The 23,571-nt window shown below is 41.7% G+C and overlaps 1 protein-coding gene across 1 annotated transcript; it reads right to left on the reverse strand.

Moving 5' to 3' along the window:
* Nucleotides 1-1,854: 1,854 nt before the first annotated feature.
* LOC118569855 (glutathione S-transferase A3) lies at nucleotides 1,855-21,901 on the reverse strand. Its single transcript, XM_036168110.1, has 7 exons — nucleotides 21,838-21,901; nucleotides 12,894-13,001; nucleotides 6,847-6,898; nucleotides 5,648-5,780; nucleotides 4,549-4,690; nucleotides 3,502-3,633; nucleotides 1,855-2,210 (listed from the first exon to the last, which is right to left on the reverse strand). The coding sequence occupies exons 2-7, from the start codon at nucleotides 12,978-12,980 to the stop codon at nucleotides 2,091-2,093; spliced, it is 666 nt and encodes a 221-aa protein (XP_036024003.1). The 5' UTR covers nucleotides 12,981-13,001; nucleotides 21,838-21,901; the 3' UTR covers nucleotides 1,855-2,090.
* Nucleotides 21,902-23,571: the final 1,670 nt, after the last annotated feature.

A 23,571-nucleotide genomic window follows, 5' to 3' on the forward strand; every position in this document is an offset into this window, starting at 1 on the left:
GGTCAATATCCAGAGAATGTGTGAGGTGTGCTAATGACTAAATGGTATGTCTTTCATACCCATCCCTGCAAGGCTCAGGGATCACCTAGGAAGAAGGGATGCAGAGACTGTAAGAGCAGGAGGTTGTAGGTGACTAGGGGCAGTGTTTTCTAGACACAGCAGGGCACATGGGAACTCACCTTGATTCTTACAGCATGCACAAGTCCTGTGCAAACTCAGCCAGACAAAATCCCATGGTGGACATGGGGAGATGGACACAAACCCCCACCCCTGCCTGAGGAGCTATTAGCATTTGATTGGTGCTGGGGAGAGAGGGTCAGTTTTCTGTAAGGATATAACCCTGGTAGGTCAGCCCCTCTCTGGGCCCCACACCCAAGAGTATTTTAGCAACACAAGTTGGACTCTTTGGGGGAAAGAGAGAGAGAGAGAGAGAGAGAGAGAGAGAGAGAGAGAGAGAGAGAATGAGAACAAAGTTGGGTAGGGGACGAGGAGTGAGTATGTTAAAAATATATGGAATTCTCAAAGATTAATAAAATATTAAAAATCAGCGATCAATGTTGAATTTAACAAGCTGAAGAACTACATCATGTCTCATCTCTATTCCTCACTTTGGGGGACATGGGGGAAAAATATCCATGGCCTATGGATCCACAACCAGCTGGAGGCTAATTCATTTCCTGGGGCTCTCTTACTTCTATTGCACCTTGGGTAATTGAGGGCAGGGTTTCAATGAATGTTTTCTTACCACTGGAGGTGCTTTAACTATTCCATAATTCACAGCAAAATGTCACTGGCAAACAGGAAATTTTGGCCCAGAGCTCCATTATAATGCCTAGTGATTTACTATTGATTATAAGTGGATATCTTTTTTATGGAGAAGTGGCTATGGACTGTACTGTCAAAGTGTAAGCCAAAGGAAACCTTTTGTTCTATAAATTCCTTTTCTCAAGTGTTTTTATCATATCGATAAGAAAAGGAACTAAACTACTTCTGACATTTAGATTTCAGGAGGAGGATCCCTATTAGTTGTGCACCCAGAATTAACTGTTCCCCAACATAAAATTTTAGGATTTTAAACTCTGTCCTAGAGGATGTGGCCAGTCATGCTGAAATTCTTTGGTTTGTTGATATAACACCCAGTTCTGTATTTTTATGGTAGTGTGCCATCGTGTGTGTGTGTGTGTGTGTGTGTGTGTGATGTCCCTCTTTTTATAGGGCAACAATCATCAGATTATGGGCAGCCCCAGTTCAGTATGATCTCAACATGACTGGCCACCAAGAAGCACAAGGACGGGCTCTAAGAAGGGTCCTTCCTCAAAGCCTTCAGAGGGAACCTGGTGCATCTCAGTCTTAGATTTAAGACACCTCCCCTAGGACTATGGGAGGAGAGGTTTATATTATTTTCAGGCACGGAGTTTGTGGTATACTGTCATAGAAGCCTTGGGAATGGGACACACAGTATGTCCACTTTTGTACTAGGAATGCCTAAGGTAATTATTAATTTTATAACAATAAATTCAGAGCTTCTCGGGCTGGGTGAATGATTATATTTGTCCTATTCATCATTCATGCAGCCCCAGAAGGAATGAATGCTCTATATTTAACATAAATATACTGTCTGAGTGCTTGAATAAGAAAAAGGTTAATTAGTTGAAGGAAACAGTTCTCCACAGTGTGAGTGTGCTCATGCATGTGTGTACTTGGTGAGAAAGGGCACAATCCATCAGGAAAGATTATGTTTGCATGAGCCAGAACTTGACAGGAAGGTTTCTACTTACCTGTGTTTGACAAGCCTATGACAGCTATTTCTTGACAATATTTGAATACTCCAGAGTCTAAGAAGCTTGTTCCGTTTTATTGAAATTCAAGGGAATATCCCAGGAAGTGATCATGATTTCAATGTTGACTAGAAATCAAATAGCATCCCACAAATCCACATAAGTCATGACTACTTGAACTAGTGCACAAACCTTAGAAAACTTGTAAGCCTCACACTAAGCAGGATCAACATTTAATCAAAACACTTCATTGTTGCAAAACTTCAGAAGGAGGTTGGCCTTGTGGCTGCTGTTCATCCATATCTGCCTGACTTAACTGAAAATCTTCTTGGTTGATTCTACACATTTCTCATCATCGAAAGGCTTCCTCTGGCTGCCAGGCTGGAGAAACTTCTTCACAGTGGGGACGTTGCTGACTCTGGTTCTCAGTGCCTGCAACAAACAAATCAGAACCTCAGAGAGCAGCTGAAGAAATAGCTATTGCTTGTGCAGCCCTGCAGCCCTGCAGCCCTGCCAGTCAAAAAACCAGCCAATCCCCCTCAATCAGCAGCAGGGTGGAGGCTGGAGACAGATACCCAAAGACGATGAGGTTGAGAGGAAAAAAAATGGAGCTTTCCCCCAGTATATCTTAAAGATGCATTCTGTTCCAAGTTGTTCCTATCTTCTTCTTTGGACTTTAGTCCTGCGGACTCATCATTTCTCTAGAATTTAAGGATGAGCAGTTTGTTTCGCAGATGTTGATCATAGACACATAGATCTACCTAAATGAAGATCTAGGACAATAGAGTCAGAAATAGTGGTAGATAATAGACTGGAAAACTGGGTCTAGTCACAACCAACCTTCACACTGGGAAAGACAAGTGGGAATTGCTGGGTCTGGCAGTATAGCCCAGAAGTACATACAGCACTGCCTGGTATATTCGAGGTTTAATCACTAGCACCACACAAAACAAAGGATCAGGAGGATTGAGGAATGGCTCAGTGGGCAAAATGCCTGCTATGCAAGCATGAGGGTGTGAGTTTGGATCCCCAAAACACGCATAAAGGCAAGTACAATAGTATGTGTCTTTGCCCCAGTGCTGTGGTGCAGAGGGTGGAGAAGACAGCCCTCAAATTCATTGGTCAGCCAGTCTAGCTGAGTAGATGAGTTCCAGGCTCAGTGACAGACTCCATCTCAAAGAAGAAATGGGCAATGATCCAGGAAGGCCTCCTATGTATACCTCTGGCTTCTATATGCATAAGCACATTTATACACACCCATGTGAACACATGCAACATCACACACACACACACACATACACACACAGTGGGAGTTACTGGATTGGGGAAATATGTCTGTGAAGGAGGCCACTGTAGAGAGAAATACAATGTTTGATAATGGAGAAGCTTGCAAAGACCTCTCCAGATAGGATCACTGTCAAGGACAAGGCTACAACACTGATAAAGAGAATCTCATTGAAATCAGGATCAAATCCAAGGTGGAACAGGGTATGGGGGTGGGAGAAGAAAGCGAGACCTTGGACTCTTTCCACTGTACAAGATAATGTAGCCTTCTTGAGGTAGCTTATGTCTCAGACCTAAGGTCTAAAATCTCATTTTGTAGGTACTGCTGGGGGCAAGGAGTAACTACGAAGGCAGGAAGAAACTAGAAGTTAGGTTAAAATATTGGATCCCACAAGCTAAAACATATGGGCTGCCCCTCAGAGAGCTTGAAACAGAGCACCTTCAGCAGAGGGAAGTTGGCCAGAATGCTGGGGTCCAGCTCTTCCACATGGTAGAGAAGTTCAACCAGGGCAATATCAGCCCTGCTTAGCCTGTTGCCGATGAGATAATCTTGTCCATGGGTCTTCAACACCTGAGGGTTCAAGATGTTAGTCAGATCTTGAAGACAACAGTCATCACATTGGGGCCTCAACCTTTTCTGAGGCTCTCAAATCAAATTTCCCCTCTGCTGCCTTTCCGGGTGTGTGTGGAGACCCACATCTTGCTCTCTGCCCTGACTCATGATGAAGTCAAGAAGCAGATGTCTGCCCATCATTTTTTCATCTGTCATTCACTGCTTTTCATACATGTGCCAAACTCCCAGCTTCAGCCTCACCACTTCTTCCTCACCCCATCCCTCCACTAAAGGGGTGAAGTTCTGCCATTCCGGGTGTTGCCTCGCTGTGCTCTGTAGTCTCTTAATGGGAATTGACTTCACCTGTGTGAAGACAGCCTTCACACTTGAGTAGACTGCTTCAGTTGCTATATCCTCTCCCGCCCCACCCTGTTCTGCCAAATTAACAATAATGAAGTCCATTGTGGAAGTGAAGACCAGCAACCCAAGAACACCTAGGCCCTTTTCCTCCTGGCTCTGTTGTGACTGATGATATGTGTCTCCCACAAATCAAGATGGTGAGAACCCCAGCTCACAGGTTGACACTCTTAGTAAATAGGATGCTTGAGAGGGGAGTCTATCCTACAAGTTAGGGCTCATGAATGGCCCCTGCTCCCAACAAGGGGCCTCCAGACAGCTCCTCTTCCCTATCTGCCATTGAAGACACAGACAGAAGGCAGGCATCTATGAACCAAGGAGTAAGTCTGGCTAGAAACCAATCTGCAATGTCTTGATTTTATACTTCATAGTATCCGGCACAATGGGAAGTAAGTGTCTGAGGTTTAATCCACACAGTGCTTGGCTTTTTTGTTTCAGCAATGTTAGCTGCTCAGATGCCCCCTGAGGACTAATAGGCCCTTTGAGTGCTCTAAAGGTCAAACAGCATGCATTCACCTTCTCATAGGCAGGGAAGTAACGGTTTCTTGCTTTGTCCTTGATTGTGGCAAGAGCTGTATCTTTCTCCCCAGGAGGCATATGGGGGTAATAGAGAACCATTATCTCCAGATCTGTCACACCTTCCACATACATGTCAATGCTGAAAAACAGACAAGCTTTTTGCCAAGGCCCTCTGCCTCAGATTTTATAGTTGAAAAATGTAAAAGGCAGTGGTCAACTAGTTCACCTCTGATGGGTGGATCCAGTAATAATAAAATAATAGTCTGATTTTTACTTGCAGATTAGCAATCTTTTCACACACACACACACACACACACACACACACACACACACACACGATCTCTCTATAGCTCTGGTTGGTCTGCATATTTACTATGTTGACAGACTGGCCTTGAACTCACAGAGATTCATCCTGCCTTCATCTCGGAGTGCAGGGATTAAAAACAAACACCAAAACCTCCAGTAGTAACTTCTCTTTTGAATGACCTAAAGGGCTAGCAACCAATGTTCTGCTCTTCATCCATTCTTCTGTTAACATTTAGTTAACGTTCATTTTTTTTCACTTTTTAAACATTATAAATAACACATCAATGCACATTCCTGTACAATTAATCCTGAGGGTGTATTTTCATTTCTCTTCTGTATCATGTGGTAATGGAACTGCTGGGTTATTGGTGACTTGACTTTTTGAGAAAAACCCCACAGTTCCACAGAAGACTTAGTTTGAATGGGGTGGTTCTATCAAGAGAGAGAAAACCTCATAATCAGTTTTGCCACCCCCAAGAAGCCTCTAGTTCCAACAAAAAGCTTCATGCAACGCTAGTGTTTCTGTACAGACTCTATGAGCCACAATCAAGCTGACTGATGTAGATTTACATGGTAACCTAAGATCACGGCTGTCATTGTCAGAACTGGAAGGTCAGCTCTTTTGGGCCTTCTCTTTACTGACAAAAACTTTTCCTTTTTCTAAAGCTATTGGCTAAATGCTGCTTCTGAAGCCTAAGCAAAGGGATACCGGGATCCAGCATCTCCTACTGTTCTGTCCACTCAAGATAGGGCCTAAATCTTTCCCATAATGAGAGAAACTATACCATACATGGCTCTCTCCTTCATGTCCTTCCCATAGAGGTTGTATTTGGAGGCGATGTAGTTGAGAATGGCTTTGGTCTGCACCAGTTTCATTCCGTCAATCTCCACCATGGGCACCTGCTGGAACATCAAACTCCCATCTATTGGACAAAGCAAATGAAAAGGGGAATAAGATGTCTATGGCCTTATATTATCTCTCTCTCTCTCTCATTTTATATATATATATGGTCAGTCATATTCAAAGCAGAAAGTATTTGATGAATTGACTGAAATTTTAAAAACTACTGATTTCATGGTAACTTTGTAATGAAATATCATTAAATTTTTTTGTTTTCTGCATCTTTTGTGTCTTCTAAATGTACCCTATTATTTTATCAATAACTTATTTCATAACCTTAATACTAATTCTGTATTTGTTGCACATTATGTGATGGACTGTATATTACATGTTTGTGTATTTTTTAGGAAGAAGGGGAGGGAGGTACAAGCCAGCACTCAGCTGGTACCATTAAAAAAAAAAGAGGGTTGGTGATTTAGCTCAGTGGTAGAGTTGTTGCCTAGCAAGCACAAGGCCCTGGGTTCAATCCTCAGCTCAAAAAATAAAAATAAAAAAAAGAGAGGGTCTCAAAGTCTCTGTCTGTCCATTACACCAAGGCAAGATCACAAACCTGCTTCTGTGTGGGTTTCCTGTGTGTTTTTCACTAACAGCAGGGGTCAATATATGCTGGGTAGGCCCAGAGACCCTCACCTATAGGTATAGATATTCCTGTTTTTTTTCTCTCTCATCCTTCCTCATAGTATTTCACATAATCAACTCAACCTTCCTGTTAATCCTATAATGCAGTATCACTAGGGAATTAGTTCATAAAACCTGATAGAACTTCAGGTAAGTAAGTGGCTGACATATTTGCTCCTGGCATCTAGTGAATTGTGTGTGGATGGCAGGTTGTGTGGGAACCCAAGATAACTGCAGCAAGCATGGGAAGCAGAGATGGGACATTCATGGGGCTTTGGGGGATGATTTCAGCAAATACAGAGAGAGTTTTAGCCCTTTTAACTGAGCTAGTCACCAGATCTGCTCACAGAGACCCATGACTTAAAATTTACCACACTTTCATCAATGAATACTACACTTACATAGGTAATATCTAATGTTTAAAGCTTCCAATAGAAACCCTCCCAGGAACATTAGAGCTTTGTTCTTACCGTTTCTTAACTTTGCCAAGTCATCCCGAGTTTTCAGAAATTTTTCTTCAAACTAGAATACAGAAAGAATAAACAAGTCTTTATTAATTAATTTCATTGTGTCCCAGGCTTTTCACTTTGATGATTCCTATCTATAGATAATATGAGAGAAGAAAGGACTTTTTTGTTTTGTTTTTAGTTGGTACATAGATGAGTTAATCATGGCTTGTGGAAATTTATGGCAGATCTTTTAAGAAAGGAGCTGTGATCACAGCACATTACTTCTCCATCTTGTTCTTGATCTGTTCCAGGACAGTTCCTATGTTACTGATTAAGTCCTGAGTTGCAGAAATGCCAGTGAAAGGAGAATGTTGACTGGCCATTGCTTCTGGCTGTCATTTATAATATTTCAGTTTATTCCCAATGAGATCAGAAGAAACATTGTGTGTCTCCAGCATGAAATATGGCACAGGCCAGAGCCTAGCATTTGCTGGTCACAGCGCTTCTCTCCTCTGGAGCCCTGCTATGGATGATGCAGATCCATTTTCCCACAATACTTTATTCTTGCCAGTGAAATTACCTCTCCTGGAGAATGGGCCCACAATTATATAGAATTACCAATTTAAGAACTAATTAATGTCTTTACACTATTTTCTTGTCATTAAAATCTTTGGGTTCTGAGATGGCTTTGTGAGTTGGGTATAATAGAGTGTATTAAGTTCTTTATATTGGCTGTGTCGCTAAGTGTTTCTATGTCTCAGTATCCTAGTCCATAGAATACATTTTCTTACACTGTCTATTTTGGGTTGATCTCAGGACTAAATCACTAAGGCATTCAAGTGAAAATCATCAGTTGTATATTAAGTGTTCAGTAAACATATGACATTATTAAGATCTTAAACAGGGGACTGGAGAAATAGCTCAGCGGTTAAGAGCACTGGCTGTTCTTCCAGAGGTCCTGAGTTCAATTCCCAGCAACCACATGATGGCTCACAACCATCTGTAATGAGATCTGGTGCCCTCTTCTGTGTACATAATAAATAAATAAATATTTTTTTAAAAAAAGATCTTAAACAGTTCATGTGTATACACAAAAACACATCTCTCATCTCAGAGGGGATAAGAGATAATTTATTTTGGATTTCAGTTTGAGTGGCCATTGGCCTGAGAACATGGATTTAGATTACACCAAGTTTAATTGTTCCAACATGGAATCGGTTTCATGACGTTTTTATGGTAACAAAGCAAAGAGGTCACAAGTCAAGACATTTTTCAAACACAGTGTTGGAAACATTACAGAGGTAGATAAGAGTCAAGTGGTGGAATCTCAACCATAGGCCTCTGATGCTATCTGATAATGTTTTCACCTGTTCCATTGGTGGGAAACCGCTTCTGTTAAGTTTATACAAGTTATTTCAAAGGAGTTTTTAGATGTTTATGGGCTATTAAGTCTGACACATAGGTGGGCAAAGAATGGCTCTTTAGGGGGCTAAAGATTGCCCAAGATAAATAGGAATTAGTCTCTAGGTCTGTGACATGCCAAACTCTCCACAATTTTAATCAGCCTCTGCAGACTTAGCTTCTTTGTAGGAATTCTGGTTCACATGTGTCTTTTGACACCATCCTTTTGTTTTTAAATATAGTCAAAACTGGTCTCATATTGATGAAAAATGTACTTCGTCCTAGATCTGTATCCAATAATTTAAATTTATTTTATTTTTTTCCTGAAATAAGATATTGTGTTTGTAATGTCAGCTGGAAGCAGAGCCTCCTATCTGCTACAACCATGGGAGCCATATATATTTAATCGAAATAAGAAAGTTAGCTTTTACATAATCTACAAGTTGTCTTTTAGGCAGAGTCCAGGCAAACGCCCATGTAAAGAGTCATCAAGGCATGTGCCTCTTGTTGGCATGATGTGGCCATGTCCCATGCTATCTGTGAGATGGTACAGTCAATCACTCAACACAGGGAAGACTTCATTCGCTCATTTGTAAAGTTAGAGGAAGTGTATTCTTCTTTAAAATAATAGTGGAATGTTTTCCAAACACCCAGTTCCTCACTTGCCCCACAGAAATCAAGTATCGTTACATGATGATACAGTGGTGTTATTTTCTGTGACTTTGCGTGTTTCCTGGACTTCCTTGTTGTAAAAAGTCAGGACATTGGGGTTATTTAGCATTCTCCATGGATCAGTTTCTTGTGGATCTATATGATCACATGGTATCATACCCAGGGACAATAAGTTGGGATGATAACAATTTGCCAAACATCCACCCCAGGAAAAACATAAGGGATGGAGGGTGGTCACCCCAGGAGGGTGGGCAAGGTGGGATGGTACTGGAGTGTGATGCTGATGCTGAGGCTGCTGATAGATAGGGCTATAATGATCACCCTTTGTACACAGTAGGTCTTAGCCAGAGGATACAGGACTTGTTCCCAGCAGTCTCCTCAGTCATGCTGAGAGGCAGGAGAGGAGGCTGCATCACTGCCACATGCTCTTCCTGCATGAACTCACTCTGCCCAGAAGCTCTGAACTCTTTACACACAAGGCACCATCTGGTTGCTTGGAAAAACCAACCGCTCATTTTTGTAAAGAAAACAGTCTGTGATGATTCTACAATTTTTTTCTTGTTTCTTCATTAAATTGAAACAGGATTAGGCCATACAATCCATACATTCACAGAGTGGTTGTGAAAAGGGACTAATCTGAGGCTTTGGTAAACACTTTGCTATGAAGCTGAGGAGGCCAGCTGGAAGATGGGACTGCCTATTGTAGCCTTCCTTTCTGACCACTGCCTCTCAGGGAACCAGATCTCTTGGCAGTTTCCATGACTTCCTTTTCAGAAAACCTGTCACCCAGTTGAGGACTCCCTCTGGCCTAGCCTGGGAATTTTTTTTCCCTTGTGACAGCTCTAGAAAGCAGTTCAACTGAATCACAAAGATCCATACTGGATTCATGCTCAAACAGCTGCAAGAATTGCCTTTTAGCCCTGTATAAAACTGGATTCCATGTCACACATACATATACATCTATATATATATAGATATAGATATAGATATAGATAGATAGATAGATAGATAGATAGATGTATATGTATATGTATATGTATATATATGTGTGTGTGTGTAAATGTATATATATACATATATATACATATTTAAATCAAATATACATAGATATATACTGAAATAGAGAATTCCTGAAATGGAGTTGTATCTGGCTGTGAGTGAAAAATTCCTGTGTCTCCAGAGGTTTGTGGACCAACTGGAATTTTAGTATTGTGGAGAGATTGGAATTTTACAGGTTTGGATGCTAATTACTTTATCTTGGGCTAGTTTTAGCCTTGTGGAACAGCCATTCCTTGCCACTATTTATCTGGACTAACATCTCATGATAATAAGTAAAAATCCTTTTAAAAATTATTAACTTAGAACTAACATCTTGTGATAATTAAATAGAAACCTCTTAGAAGCTATTAACTTAGCAGGACACTAGCTTCCACCAACCCGAGAACTAAGAATGTCATCAGAGACTCTCTTAGGCCTATAGAATAGCTCTCCTCATCTCCTTGTCCCTGCCTCTCTGGTGTACCCACTGATGAATTTTAAACTTGCCTTGATTTGTGACTTTTTGTTGTTGTTGTTGTTGTTCTATTCTGTAAAACTATAAAAACCCTGTGGAACTGCTTTCATGTTGGAACATGGAATTTGAGGTAACCTAAATTGTGTTCCCTGGAGCCATGGTCACTCAAAATGGCTCCAGAATAAGTTATCTCTTTCCCCCTTTAAGATGAGAACTATGGCTTTTATGCTGGCAATATGATGCCCAAAGCCAGCACTGTGGCTGTCTGTTATGGCCCTGTATCCCCAGGATCCAGCAAACAACTGGACTGTTCTACATACATGAATGAATGTGTTTCATGGTTAACAGAAGGGTTGTACTGTGTCTCCTGCCCACCCCTCCTCTGGAGCATGTATTTTCACGTATTTACATTTGGTTCCTTAGTGTGTATGCTTCAATCCTTTTATTGTTGCCATGTTGGATATGTATACAAGTCAACAGAAAATTGTGGTGTTCTTCATACTCATCACTTACTTTCAACAATTGTCAACTCAAGCAACCGGCTTTCATCTACACCACTTCTTTCATGATCACTTGAAGGAAATCTCAAATTTCATCTGCACTCACACCCTCTATAACAATGTCCGAGTCAACAGCAAACTGTTAGTGCAAAGGCAGTTCCATGGGTTTATAGCAGAATTTCAGAATTATTACTTTACATGGAGACTGTAAAGATTAAAAAGAAGGCTGGAGGAGCAGCACTGTTGTGGGACATTTAGGAAGATTCACAGGAACATTTCTTTAAAGTTGAAAACATGGACCTCAACATGGAACAATCTTTCATTTGCAGAGAGAAAAATCATGCTCCATTATCTGCTTTTAGGGATGTCAAGCAAAGTCTTGACAGAGTGACATCTCTTCATATGAGCCTCAGGCAGAAGCTTCAACAACTGCTCCAGAAGGAGGCATCATCTTCATAGGAGACAACAATTCATGGAGGTCACTGTCCCAGGACTTTCCAGTGTGACAAGATATGGAAGAAGATGATGATAACATTGACGATCAGATCACCATCAGGCTGAGGCCAATGTGTGTGTTGTGTCTTATGTTTAAACAACAACACTTAGCAAAAAAATAAGGGAAAAACATTAAAAATAGACAAAATTTAGAAATATTTTTTTGGCTACACAATATGTGCTCTTTCTTATTGCTAATGATAAAAGCAGAAAACGTTTAAAAAAGGAAATTTGTGAAGTTGCATGTTTACATTAAGTTAAGGTTAATTTATTATTGAGGATTTTTTTTCATAATCTAGTGTTTCTTGAATGTAAAGCATTTATGAACAATCTACTCTTGTCGGAAGTCAGTCAGCCTCTGCTACTGTAGCAAATACCTGAGCTAAGCAACATAAAAGAAGGAAAGTTTATCTCTGCTCAGGCTTTCAGAGGTTTCAGTCCTCACTCAGTGGCCTTCATTGCTTTTAGACCTGGCTAGAACATTCAGGCAAGAAGCACCTGCTGGAGCCAACCATTCGTATGGCTGCTGTAAGCAAAGAGAGAGAAAGCGGCTGGAATCCAAGTATGCCTCTAAGAGCAGACATCCTAGGACCTAACTTCCTCCAACCAAGCCCCATTTTTTTGTTGTTGTTGGTGTTGTTGTTTTGTTTTGTTTTTCGAGACAGGGTTTCTCTGTGTAGCTTTGCGCCTTTCCTGGATCTCGCTCAGGCTGGCCTCAAACTCACAAAATCCGCCTGCTTCTGCCTCCAGAGTGCTGGGATTAAAGGTGTGTGCCACCACCGCCTGGCTAGGCCTCATTTCTTATAGGTCCCGTGGCTGCCCAACATAGCCACAGGTTGAAATCTAGGTTTAATTTAGTGACTGGCTTTTTCCTCTGATCCCCAGATAAGCTTTATTGGAGTGCACAAATAAAATATCACCCCGCCCACATAACATATGCATCTGTACACACAGATCCACATAAACAAATAATCAAAAACAAAACAGAGTCTGTGCTAAAATCAACTACAATTCATGAGCACACCAAGAACATTGAAGTAACTTTGCAACACCATGTAGGTAATGTTTATATTTCAATTTTTTCTCTAAATGGCATAAGTTTTCCATTTACATTTTTACTAATGAATTAAATTGAAATAAAGTGTACAAGTTTTGATTAATCACTTACACTTTTCTTAGCGTTTTTGAAGATTTATTTTATTCTCTCTCTGTGTGTCTGTGTATTCGTGTAATGTGTAACTTGAACTCAAGTCCTCTGAAAGTGTAGCTAGTGCTCTTAGCCACTGAGCAATTTTTCCAGCCCTTCTTTTAATGTTAATGATTGATAATGAAAACAATAATTTATTAGGATAAATCTGTGGGTCACTTAATAGTTAGCAGTTTTTATTTAAGGTCATTCAGTAAGACACTTTGACGGCTCATGTGAGAAAAATGTTTGGTAAAATCAATTTCAGGTTCAACTTAAAATGACTCAGTTCAAAACATACCTCCACTCCAGCTGCAGCCAAGAGCCACCGAATAGGCTCCATTCTGCCCCGGCCATCGAAGTAGTGAAGGACTGGCTTCTCGGCCATGGCAGCAATTGCTTAGTTTTTCTAAACAGGAATGAAACACACCAGCTGTTAAAAGTCTGTCCTGTAAGGGTGTTTGGACAGTAGCCACTACACTAAAGAAGGCTGGCTTCCTTATGGCACGGTTGGAGACATTCCAGGAATATGTTCCTTAGTCCAAAGGATCCGCCCTCTGATTGCACAAACCAGTTTAGTGTCTCCATTGGTTAAAATATGACTTTAAAAAAAAGAAAACAAACAAACTGGTTCATAAGTCAGAGTGGAGGATAAAAATGTATGGGACATAATGGGAAAACAGAGTACCAGCAAACTACCAATTATTGTAGACCTCTAATGGTCCTACCCATTACACCCCACTCTCTTTTTCTCTCTTTCCTTCCCCTCCTCTCATCTGCCTCCTCCTTCCCCTCACCATGAAGGTTTAACACAGGGCTTTGCATATGCTTAGCAAGCTCTGTATCCCTGAGCTACAGCCCCAGCCCAGATCTCTTCTAACACATTGCCTGTAATAGTCACATGACTGCATGAACTGGCTATTTCTCCATTTTTCAGTTAAGGAAACTGGCTATCAGATAACTTTGAGGCATTGTTCAAAACCACACCAAACCAGTGACAGACATGAATAATCACAGAGAGGAATAAAATCAAGAAGGATCTGTATCCTTGTGTATGAAGGCTCATAACTGAGTGTCTCAAACCCAGACAACATGGCTAGCAGCATGACCAGGGCAGCAGGCGCTGTTTAGCCCTTTGGCTGTTACGCTGTGTTTGATCAAAAGCAGAGGTCAGGCTTCAAAAGGCCTGTTGTACTAAATGGAGAGAGTGTGTTTAGAATAACTCAGCTGCCCTCTAAAACAGCCAGATTCTGCCCACAGACAGAGAATGCCAATTCCTTGCCTCTTTGGAATGCGATTTTCTATCTGTGTCTACATTTCTATGTGAAATCAAGGAAAAGAGGTTTTGCTGAGTTCATTTTACAGAACATACACCCAAGTGTCAGGACCAAAGGAAATTCCATTTCCCCAAATTCTGGTGGTTCGCCAAAGCCAGCATTCCTGTGAAACCCGAAGCAGGTTTCCCTGTACCAAAAGGAGCCACTTCCCTGGCAGAGGCTCTCTGAGGCACCTAACAGCATACCAAAGCACATGCTGGTTTCCAGGCTCCCTAGGTATCACATGATTGGGCATGTCTAGCAGGACCTAGTCACTTCTGCCTAGTCATTTCCGGTCAAAAACGTCTTGCTGTGACTAGGATCCTATGGCTATGCGTGGTTGCTTAAAGCGCTTAGTGCAACCATGTGGTCTACCTATGGGCATGTGTGGAATAGCCACATGGGCCTGTGTACATGCTCGGCCCAGCCTTTATAAGCCAGCGCCATGATTCCATCTTTACTCACATGTGTTTCCACAGGCCTGTGTACCTCTGTCTCTTTACCTTATCTTAATAGAACTCTTGTTAATGGATTCTGTTTTGTGATGTTTCCTCGTTGGGTAAGAGCGCCACAAATAACCAACACCTAACCCTTCTCACCTCCTCCCCTCCCCTAAACTTCTCCAGCTCCTGGGCTTCCCGACCCCCAGCTACTCATGCTCCTTATAACTCTACTATTTCGGCTATGCTCTCTTTTGTACCCACACTTTGTCTTCCTCTCTGTCTCCCTTCCCCAGGACCAGCTCTCCTCAGCTCCACGTCCCCCCTTTCTTTTTCCCCCAACCCCCACCCTGCCTCTCTCTGCTCAGCTCCTGCTTCTCTCATGGCCAGCTCAGGCTGGTGGCCATATTCAAGCTATCACCTTATCTCTGCTCTGAACTTTTTCCAATGTCTCTTGCTGTTCTCTCTCTCATATCTAAAACAAAGACCACCCCATTAGCCATACCACAAAGCAGTCATACCATCAGTTTATCTGGTGATGAGAAAAACCAGAAAGGCCAAAAATATGCCCCTTTGCAAGGGGTTGGACCGATCCTAAGCCATCCAGGCTGCTGATCAGAACTCTCCTACACGGTGGATCCTTTGTTTCTTCTGGCTTTTGCTAACCACCACATTCAAACCCTAGCTGTTTCTTCCCTGCACCTGCTCCCTCCCCATAAATGTGGTCTCAGAGTTGCATGCTCTGTCTCTGTTGGTTCCTGGAGCCTATGACTATCACCTCCTTGCTCAGCTCATTCTTGGAGCATACTCTGGTTCTACAAAAGTTGAAATTGGGCCAGGCTGCTTCTTTTGCCCTACTGGGCATCCATCACATGGAAAGGGACACCTATCCTTTGTGGTTTGGAATATGGAGTTTCATTTAGACCTGATGCCAACCTAAGGCTTTTCCACATCTGTCACACTGGGTACTTTCATCAGTTCATCTTCATTTTATCCTAATAAAAAAAAGTCACCTAATAATAAGACATAAAATTTCTTTCCAGTGTATGGCTGTAGAGACAGGTTTCTAGAGGAGCCTGCCCAAGATGAAGCATCGTTCCAATATTCACTCTTCTATTGAAAGCCAAGTCTAGGTTGATTTAGTTGTTGAATTAGTTTCAAAATATGGTGGAAATCTCTAGGTGGGTTAAGGAATCCACTTTTTTTTTTTTTTTTTTTTTTTTTTTTTTTGGTTTTTCGAGACAGGATTTCTCTGTGTAGCTTTGCGTCTTTCCTGGATCTCGCTCTGTAGGCCAGGCTGGCCTCGAACTCACAAAGATCCACCTGCCTCTGCCTCTCAAGTGCTGGGATTAAAGGCATGCACCACCACTGCCCCACTCACATATTCTTAAAAAAAACACATTTTTTTTAAGCTGAGGATCGAACCCAGGGCCTTGCTCTTGCTAGGCAAGCGCTCTACCATTGAGCTAAATCCCCAACCCTCCACTTTTTTAATAAAATAGAAAAGGATAGGAAGTGTCACTGTACAGAAAGGGTTAAGGACATGGATGTGTTTTCAGTTCAGTGTATATACCTTGTATGTGTGGACATTTGCATGTGTGTGTGCTCATTCAGACATTGTGAATGAATAAGAGGTCCTGCTGAGTCCATTAATGAAATTTGATGCTCTCCATCTCAGGCTGCTTGGACACGAACACAGCAAAGAACCAGAGAATAAAATAGAAGTGGATCCTGGGCTAGATGGAGCTAGTAAGATCATGAGAGTAAACTAAATACCCAGGAGTCACTGAGACCAGAGGCTTCAGCGCCCCCCACAGACCGAAAGACTGTTGTAAAACATATTTCTTCTTGCAAAGTTTTGATGTTGTGCAGTTTGAAACAATCTCCTTGTCTTTACCAACAGATTTTCTTTTTAATATGTACACTTGGATTTAAAAAAGCAAACTACTTTAAATAGTGTCACTTAAGATGTAGCACTCCTAAGCTCCCACCTTAACATTATAAAATCTGTTGGAAATGCGACCACTCCATCTTTCTTACTATTTAGAATGTAAATATTGCATGTTTTTTTAGAGGGATAATCCAGCAGAATGAAAGGGAGAGTAAAGTTCACTTGGCTTCAGGTATTTGATTGTTGGGGACACAGAGCCAAGTGATTCAAATCTGCTCACTAATCCTATTATCATTGATAGAGGATCGAGTTTCACAGTATTTCATCATAATGCTCCTCACTCTAACATTCTCCACTTTCCAAACAAGAGCCTTCCAAAGGTCAATGCACAGCTAGGACAAAGGGTATCACACAGCCTCACAGAGTCAACAGAATTACAATGAGAGAGACTGAATGACTTGATGGGGTCTCAACATGTTCCTCAGTCACAGTCAGTTCCCAGGAGTAACTGCCCTGTCTACAACCACCATGGGAGCAGCTTATGGTGCTGGACTTACAGAGGGTTTCATCAAGTTCAGTGAGAAACACTACACTCCCACTCTCATAGCATTTGATTATTGACTTTCTCCTGGTGCAGGTCAAGGCTTCCCCACTCCATCCTGGAGCCCTCCCTGAGCTCCATGCTGCTCTCCTGAGGACCTACTGCCCATTTCCCAGAGTCCTTCAGCCTAGGCAAGTTTGAAGAGGGAATGAGGGAACCTCTAGTTCAGGAATGCCCTTCTATGAGCAGCTTTTCTGGAACTCCAGGGAAAGAAAGCTTCATAAAGGTTTTCAGTGCTTTACTTTGAAGACTTAGGGAACTCAGTGTGATGAGGACAACATAGCTTTATTTGTTCCGGTAAGAAAAACTGGCTTCTGCATGTGGCGATACATGACTGTATTCCCAGTATGTGGGATGCTGAGACAGGAGGATAAAGAGTTTGAGGCTAGGTGGAAATATATATATATATATGTTTGTTTTCTCTCAAAATAACAACAACAAAACAAAACATAAGGAAGCAAAAATAATATGAAGAAGAAAATACGTTAAAAAAGGAATTCCTTTAAAAAAATAAAGAACAAATCTATAATGAGTTCAGTGGTAAATAAAGGGAGTTACATCTCTGATGATTCATAACATCTGGCTAAGAGTGCTACATCCTTAAGAAGTAGAAGGAAAGGCTGGAGAGATGGATCAGAGGTTAAGAGCACTGACTGCTCTTCCAAAGGTCCTGAATTCAATTCCCAGCACCCACATGGTGGCTCACAACCATCTGCAATAAGATCTAGCACCCTCTTCTGTATACATAATAAATAAATAAATAAATAAATAAATAAATAAATAAATAAATAGATAAATAAAATGAATGAATGAATGAATGAATGAATGAATAAATAGAAGTTAAAAAAAGGTAGAAGGAAGTGTTACACATAAGTCCTTCCATTTAGAGACACATGGACTCAACAGATTACTGAATCTGAATCTCAGTTTCTCTTCTGACTGTAGAGACAGTTACACCTGCCTACCTTCAGGGGCCAAAGAGCAGTACAGAATCAATGCATATAACATTCATAATAGAAACATAGTACAAGCACATTCACCATTGCCCTAGTCCCTAGGAGACGAGCATGTGTTGGAACATCAGCCACCCATCTGGAGCAATTGCAATGCAACAGGGGATGATTATTGTCTGATTTGGTCCTTTCCCTGTAAGGTTTTACAGCTATTCATATGCCTCTTGCAAAGCTGGCAGAGCAGCATGTGCTCCATTGTAACTTCACATCATCTGTCTCTAGAGACCACCTATGATCCTGATTCAGATGGATAAGCAAGTGAGAACCATAGAAGGCAAGTCAGTTAAGACAATGGGGATGCTATCCCTTCTGCACTGGGGTTGGGGTGCTACTTGCCAGAAAGAGCAGATTTTAGAAGTCTGAGATGTCTGCCTTCCTCCCGTTAAATCACGACCTCATTTCACACAAACATTACTGTGCAGCATCTTGCCAGCCTGCTCTTCTATAACATCTATTCAATATCCTTTCCACAGATTTATTTCCTGTCAATTGTTAGACCTGGTTAGTTTGACACCTGGACTTTCAGCCCCTTTCCCCCCAGTGGTAACATTTGTTCTGTGGCATTGTTGACTTCCACATTCTAATGACCTGTGCATTCCAGCTAACTGCCAAATGATCCAGTGTTTGTCCTTCCCATTCATACTTCTCAAGTGTTAGCCCTTGAAAAGTCAGCTCCTTCACTGATCCTCAGCCAGAGCTTAGGCTACTTCAGTGCTGAGGCTGGGGACTCATTGGACTGTCACAGCCTGAGGGTAGGGGATATACATATGAAATACTGTATACTCTTGGGTTGTAGAGGTCATGATTCCTCTCAACATACTAAAACAGAGGGGGAAGCCCTTCATGGGAAGGGTAAGCCAGTCAAAATGGGCAGTGTTGTGTAGCTATTTCCTCTGAATTAAAAGATAGTCTTATGAAGAAACTAAACTTATGAGTCTAAGGAAGCTAAGGAAACCTAAGAAGCTCAGGAAGATCATAAAAGCCACAAAATTCACAAGGCCCCTCCCTAGGCTGATAAAAGCAGTGAACAATTGCTGGGAAAGGATTGTCCACTGGACCTTCATATAACCCAGGCAGGAAGCTCTAGGAGGCAGATTTGAGTCATCATCTATGCCTTTGCATCAACGTGCTCCTGTAATTAATCTCAGTAAAGTCCTTAGTCCCCAAAGTTAGATATGGATGAAATAGTTGCCTTCATTATCAATGGTGCCCTATCTGGGGTGAGTAGAGACTTATTCACATCTCCCCAGGAAGGTCACACAACTGACAGTGGTGCTGAGTTTGGGGACTCTGTCTGCTCTGCCATTCTTCTGCTGTGTTAGGAGAGGCCTGAGTCCTACAGAAAGGACATCACTGGTGATGGACGTAATCACTGCAAAGACTGGATCACAATCTACCACTCCTGACATGGAAAATGACTTGTTTCTATAACAGTAAATCTCAGTCTGCAGTTTCCTAGCCTACATAGTTTTAGGGCATTGTTGCTGGCAGTGGAAGATGCAGCTCAAGGCTGCCAGCTGGAGCTGCTGGGGTTTTACTCAGAGACTCTGCTCACTGGAAGCTGAGATACTTGGACTCCTGCCCCAGGGAGAATTTCAGGGTATGTCCACAGAAAGCAATGTTGTAGTTCATGAAGACAAGGCCTGCCTTCCACTCAGGGCTCAGGGAACTTCTGAGTGCAGGAACAGTTGGAGAGCAGGTAGAAAGAACACACAAGCTAGAAAATGGGAAGGGTGCTGTGAGGTGCAATCCTCCTCCATGACATGGCTGTTGCCTACTTGAACCCATTGTCACCATAGTTACCCGCACAAAGTCAATCCAGTTAAAAATTCCAGTGTGAGAGAAAGGGCCCCTAACCCTAACCCTGTGCTCCATCCCTGTTTGAAGAGCTATTGGGGCCTGACAGCTGCTGAGGCATGATAGCCACTTCTCTTTTGGGGGATCACCTTTGGTAGGTTTATCTTGACCCAGTGGATGACTCCACATCCTTGTGTATATTATGGGAAAAACTCATTGGGCTCAGTAGGTAGTAAAGCAAGAGGATGGCAGGAAGTTGGGAGGGGTGATGTGTCTGAAAGGGGAAGCAGATGGAGCTGGAAGGAGGGAGGGAGAGAAGGATTGGAGACTGGATATGGCCAAGCTACCTTGTACATATAATGAAAGAATGAAAGTAAAATATACTGAAAAATCACTGCCTATAAATCTTTTTAGTGTAGATTTAATTAGAGAGAGGTTGAGAAAGGGAGAGAGAGGAGCAGGAAGGGAGAGGAAAGGAGGGAGGGGAGAGAGAAAGAGAGAGGAAGGAGAGCGTACAGGGAGGAGGAGGACTATTGGAGCAAGGAATGAGACTAGCAGAAGAGGGGGAAAGAGAGAGCAGCAGGTATAAATATGGTCTAAGTATAATTATTTACTTGATTGCAAGTATCTGGATGAACTCAGTGTTTATCAATATTTCTGAAAAAGAAAAGAATATTTGTGTAAACCAAAATATGTATATGGGCAGAGAGGGAGAGGGGGGATATTGAGAGAGAGCATTATCTTGACAACTAACCACACATAGTTGTGTTAAATTTGTAGTTATAACTGTTTAAGGAATTAAAAGGTCAGGCAACATGTTTACTCTTATCCAAAGAGTTTCCCTCAATGAACTAGACTGTATGTAGTTTATGAGGCATATTGCATTGGTTTGTAGACTGATAAGATGGAATACAAATGAAAATGGGCAAATAATCTATACATATGTGGACTCCAAACACAATTCATGATCGTAATCAAAATCTCAGCCAGCAGAGGTGAGGAGTTCATTTTTCTTCCTCATCTCTTTAATTCTCCTTGTCCTTATGTCTTGCCTAAACATCACAATTGACAATCACACTTTAGTTTCTTCTATAAAGAAAGAAACTCTAGCATAATTGTAGGGTAAAAGATCCGATTCCAGCCAGGTGATGGTGGTGCATGCCTGTAATCCCAGCACTCGGGAGGCAGAGGCAGGTGGATCTCTGTGAGTTCTAAGCCAGCCTGGTCTACAAAGTGAGTTCCAGGACAGCCTCCAAAACTACAGAGAAACCCTGTCTCGAAAAACAAAAAACAAAACAAAAGATCCGAGTCCATGTCTTGGTGAAAATGCTTAGCCAAATCCACCCATCCCTGAGCACAAAATCCCATTCATCCCTGAGCACAAAAATCCACCCATCCCTGAGCATAAAAGCCTACCCATCCCTGATCATGAAAACCCACCAATCCCTGAGCACAAAAACCAGTCCCTCAGTTTGCTCCAAGCTCAGGACCTGAAATCTCACTAATCCCTACCCTGGAAATCTCCACCCTGGAAATCCTCCTCCATAAAACCCTATATAAGCCTGTGTCCTGCTGCTTCTCACCCTCTTGTGTCAATAAATCTCTTGTGTGAGGTTTGTTGTGTTGTGTGACTTTGTGGTATTCATTGGCTCCTGACTGCCAGGATGCCTTTCCCATCTGACCTGTAATACTTCCACGACAGAACCTCCCCCACTCAGAGCTCCAATGGGGGACACCTTTCCCCATCAAAGCTGCAGCATCTCCATTTATAAGTTTTCCCCTTCAGAATTCTAATACTTTCCTAGTGAGCCTTTCCCCTCAGAGCTGCAATACTTACAATATGTACATGCTTCTCTTTCCTGGACACAATGCCAGGTTTTCTGGGCTGTTACCACCTCTATTTCCTCCTTTGGAAGTTAATTTGCCTTTTACCATAAAATTCATGCTTCAATTTTCTAAATCCTTCATTTTACCTCTCTATAACAATGTATCCAGCAGAAATGGAATCAACAATTCTTAGACTGTCCTGAAGCATGCCAAGTCTGAATAATGTGAGAATAAAACAGATGTTTTCTTGTGCTGGAGTATTTTCTAGGTACCAAAGGAGTGTGTGAGTGTGTGTGTGTGTGTGTGTGTGTGTGTGTGTGTGTGTGTGTGTGTGGAAAATTGATTTGATTTAGTACTTACCTTCTTAAAAAGCTGTTCCTTCTAAAGAGCTCCACAACACATAAGAGTTTCTGTTTCATAAGCTATTTGTTAATTTGAATAAGCCCTTCCCAGTCAAGGGCAGACAATCCAATAAGAGAAAAGCTGCTCCCACATTGCCCAAAGGCTAGAAGGTTCTATGAGAGATTAGAAGAAAAATGCAAAGTCATGCCTGAGTTGCTAAACAGTTTGTTTAATGTGTTTCCTCTTCAGTGCTGCCAGTGGAAAACTGGAAGAGCATGATTCAGACAGATTTAACTCTGTGTGGCAGTGAGGATGCACTTTCACAAGAAACTCTCTGTGAGGTTTTCATGAGTGGCAGGCAAGGGCTAAAACAAACAGGAAATCTCTGTTTAGCTAAGTTGGGAGATTTTGTAAAAACCCAGCTATTGGCACTAGGGAGATTTCTGTTGAATGGGCCACCAGTTAAGGTACAGAGCAAACAGGCCAAGTTTCAGTTAATAGTGATTATTAATATGAGTATGTCCCAAATATTGTAGGAATGTACTTATGCCAAAAAGAGATGTTTTCTTTGAAATTCACATTGACACATGGGTGTCCTGGATTTTACCTTCTCACTAATAGGCCTTAGGTTTGTGTTAGATCTTCTACCTTCAGCTACTAATGCATTTTCTCAATAATGGTGCCTCGGGTTATTTTCACATTATGTGTCTATGTGCTTCTGTCATGGGCTTTTGTATGTGTCAAGTCCCTATAAACGGGCACAAAATATAACCATAGTACCAACTCATTCAATTAATTTAGAATGTTTACAATAATTTCTAACAGAAAGTGAAATGATATACCCAACCTCAAATTATCCATCATTCTCATTCAGCAATTGTCATGTTTTGTCCACTATACTGTAGATTAAGTTAAGTTTGTAATATGTCTCCCTCAAAAGATAGGATCTTATAAATATGAATTGAATTTGGAAAATGTTCTTTATAGTTGTACTTAATCTGTGGAACTCGAGATGAAGCCATCTGGAAAATCCACATAAAACTTTTAATCTAGTGGCAGGTGCCTCCATAGGAGCAGAAATAGATGTAAACATGGTGAGCTGGTGAAGAAAACAGCTCAGTGGCATTTCCCACAGATGTCTTTCTTCAGTTCATTTCACATGATGGGCATTTTGTCTGCAGGTATATCTGTGCACCTCCTGCATCCTTGGCACCCACACTGGTGAGAAGATGTCATCAGATCTCCCTGGACTGGAGTTTGGATTGTTGTGAACTGTAATGTGGGTGTTGGGAATCCAACTCAGGTCCATGGAAGAGCAGCCAGGGCTCTGACACTGAAGCATCTCTCCAGCACCCACAAAGACACTTTTAGGACATTCATTTCCAGTAATTCTTTGCTTAGGTGTTATAAATTAGGCTCATACATTAATGGGTTTATACAGTACAGGGAATGACAATGCTTCAGATTCTAATTCACAGTGATCTCTAAGTAGATAAAATTAAAACATAGAATATGTAGATGGAAATGAAGCTAGGAATGACGAAAGTCTAACCACAGCCCTGAATGATTCTCAAACAGAAAGAAAAACCCTGGTGGGGGTGTGTGTTTGGGAGGGTGAAGGCATGTGTATGGAGGAGTTCTATGCAGACAACAACAATGTAGCTCACAGTAACAGCCTGGACTGAGAGATGGAGAGGGGATGGTTACTGAGAGCAAGACAAAGTCCCACCTGGACAAGATCTGGAAAGCCAT

Source organism: Onychomys torridus, chromosome 18, assembly GCF_903995425.1.
Source record: "Onychomys torridus chromosome 18, mOncTor1.1, whole genome shotgun sequence".
Taxonomy (NCBI): Eukaryota; Metazoa; Chordata; class Mammalia; order Rodentia; family Cricetidae; genus Onychomys; species Onychomys torridus.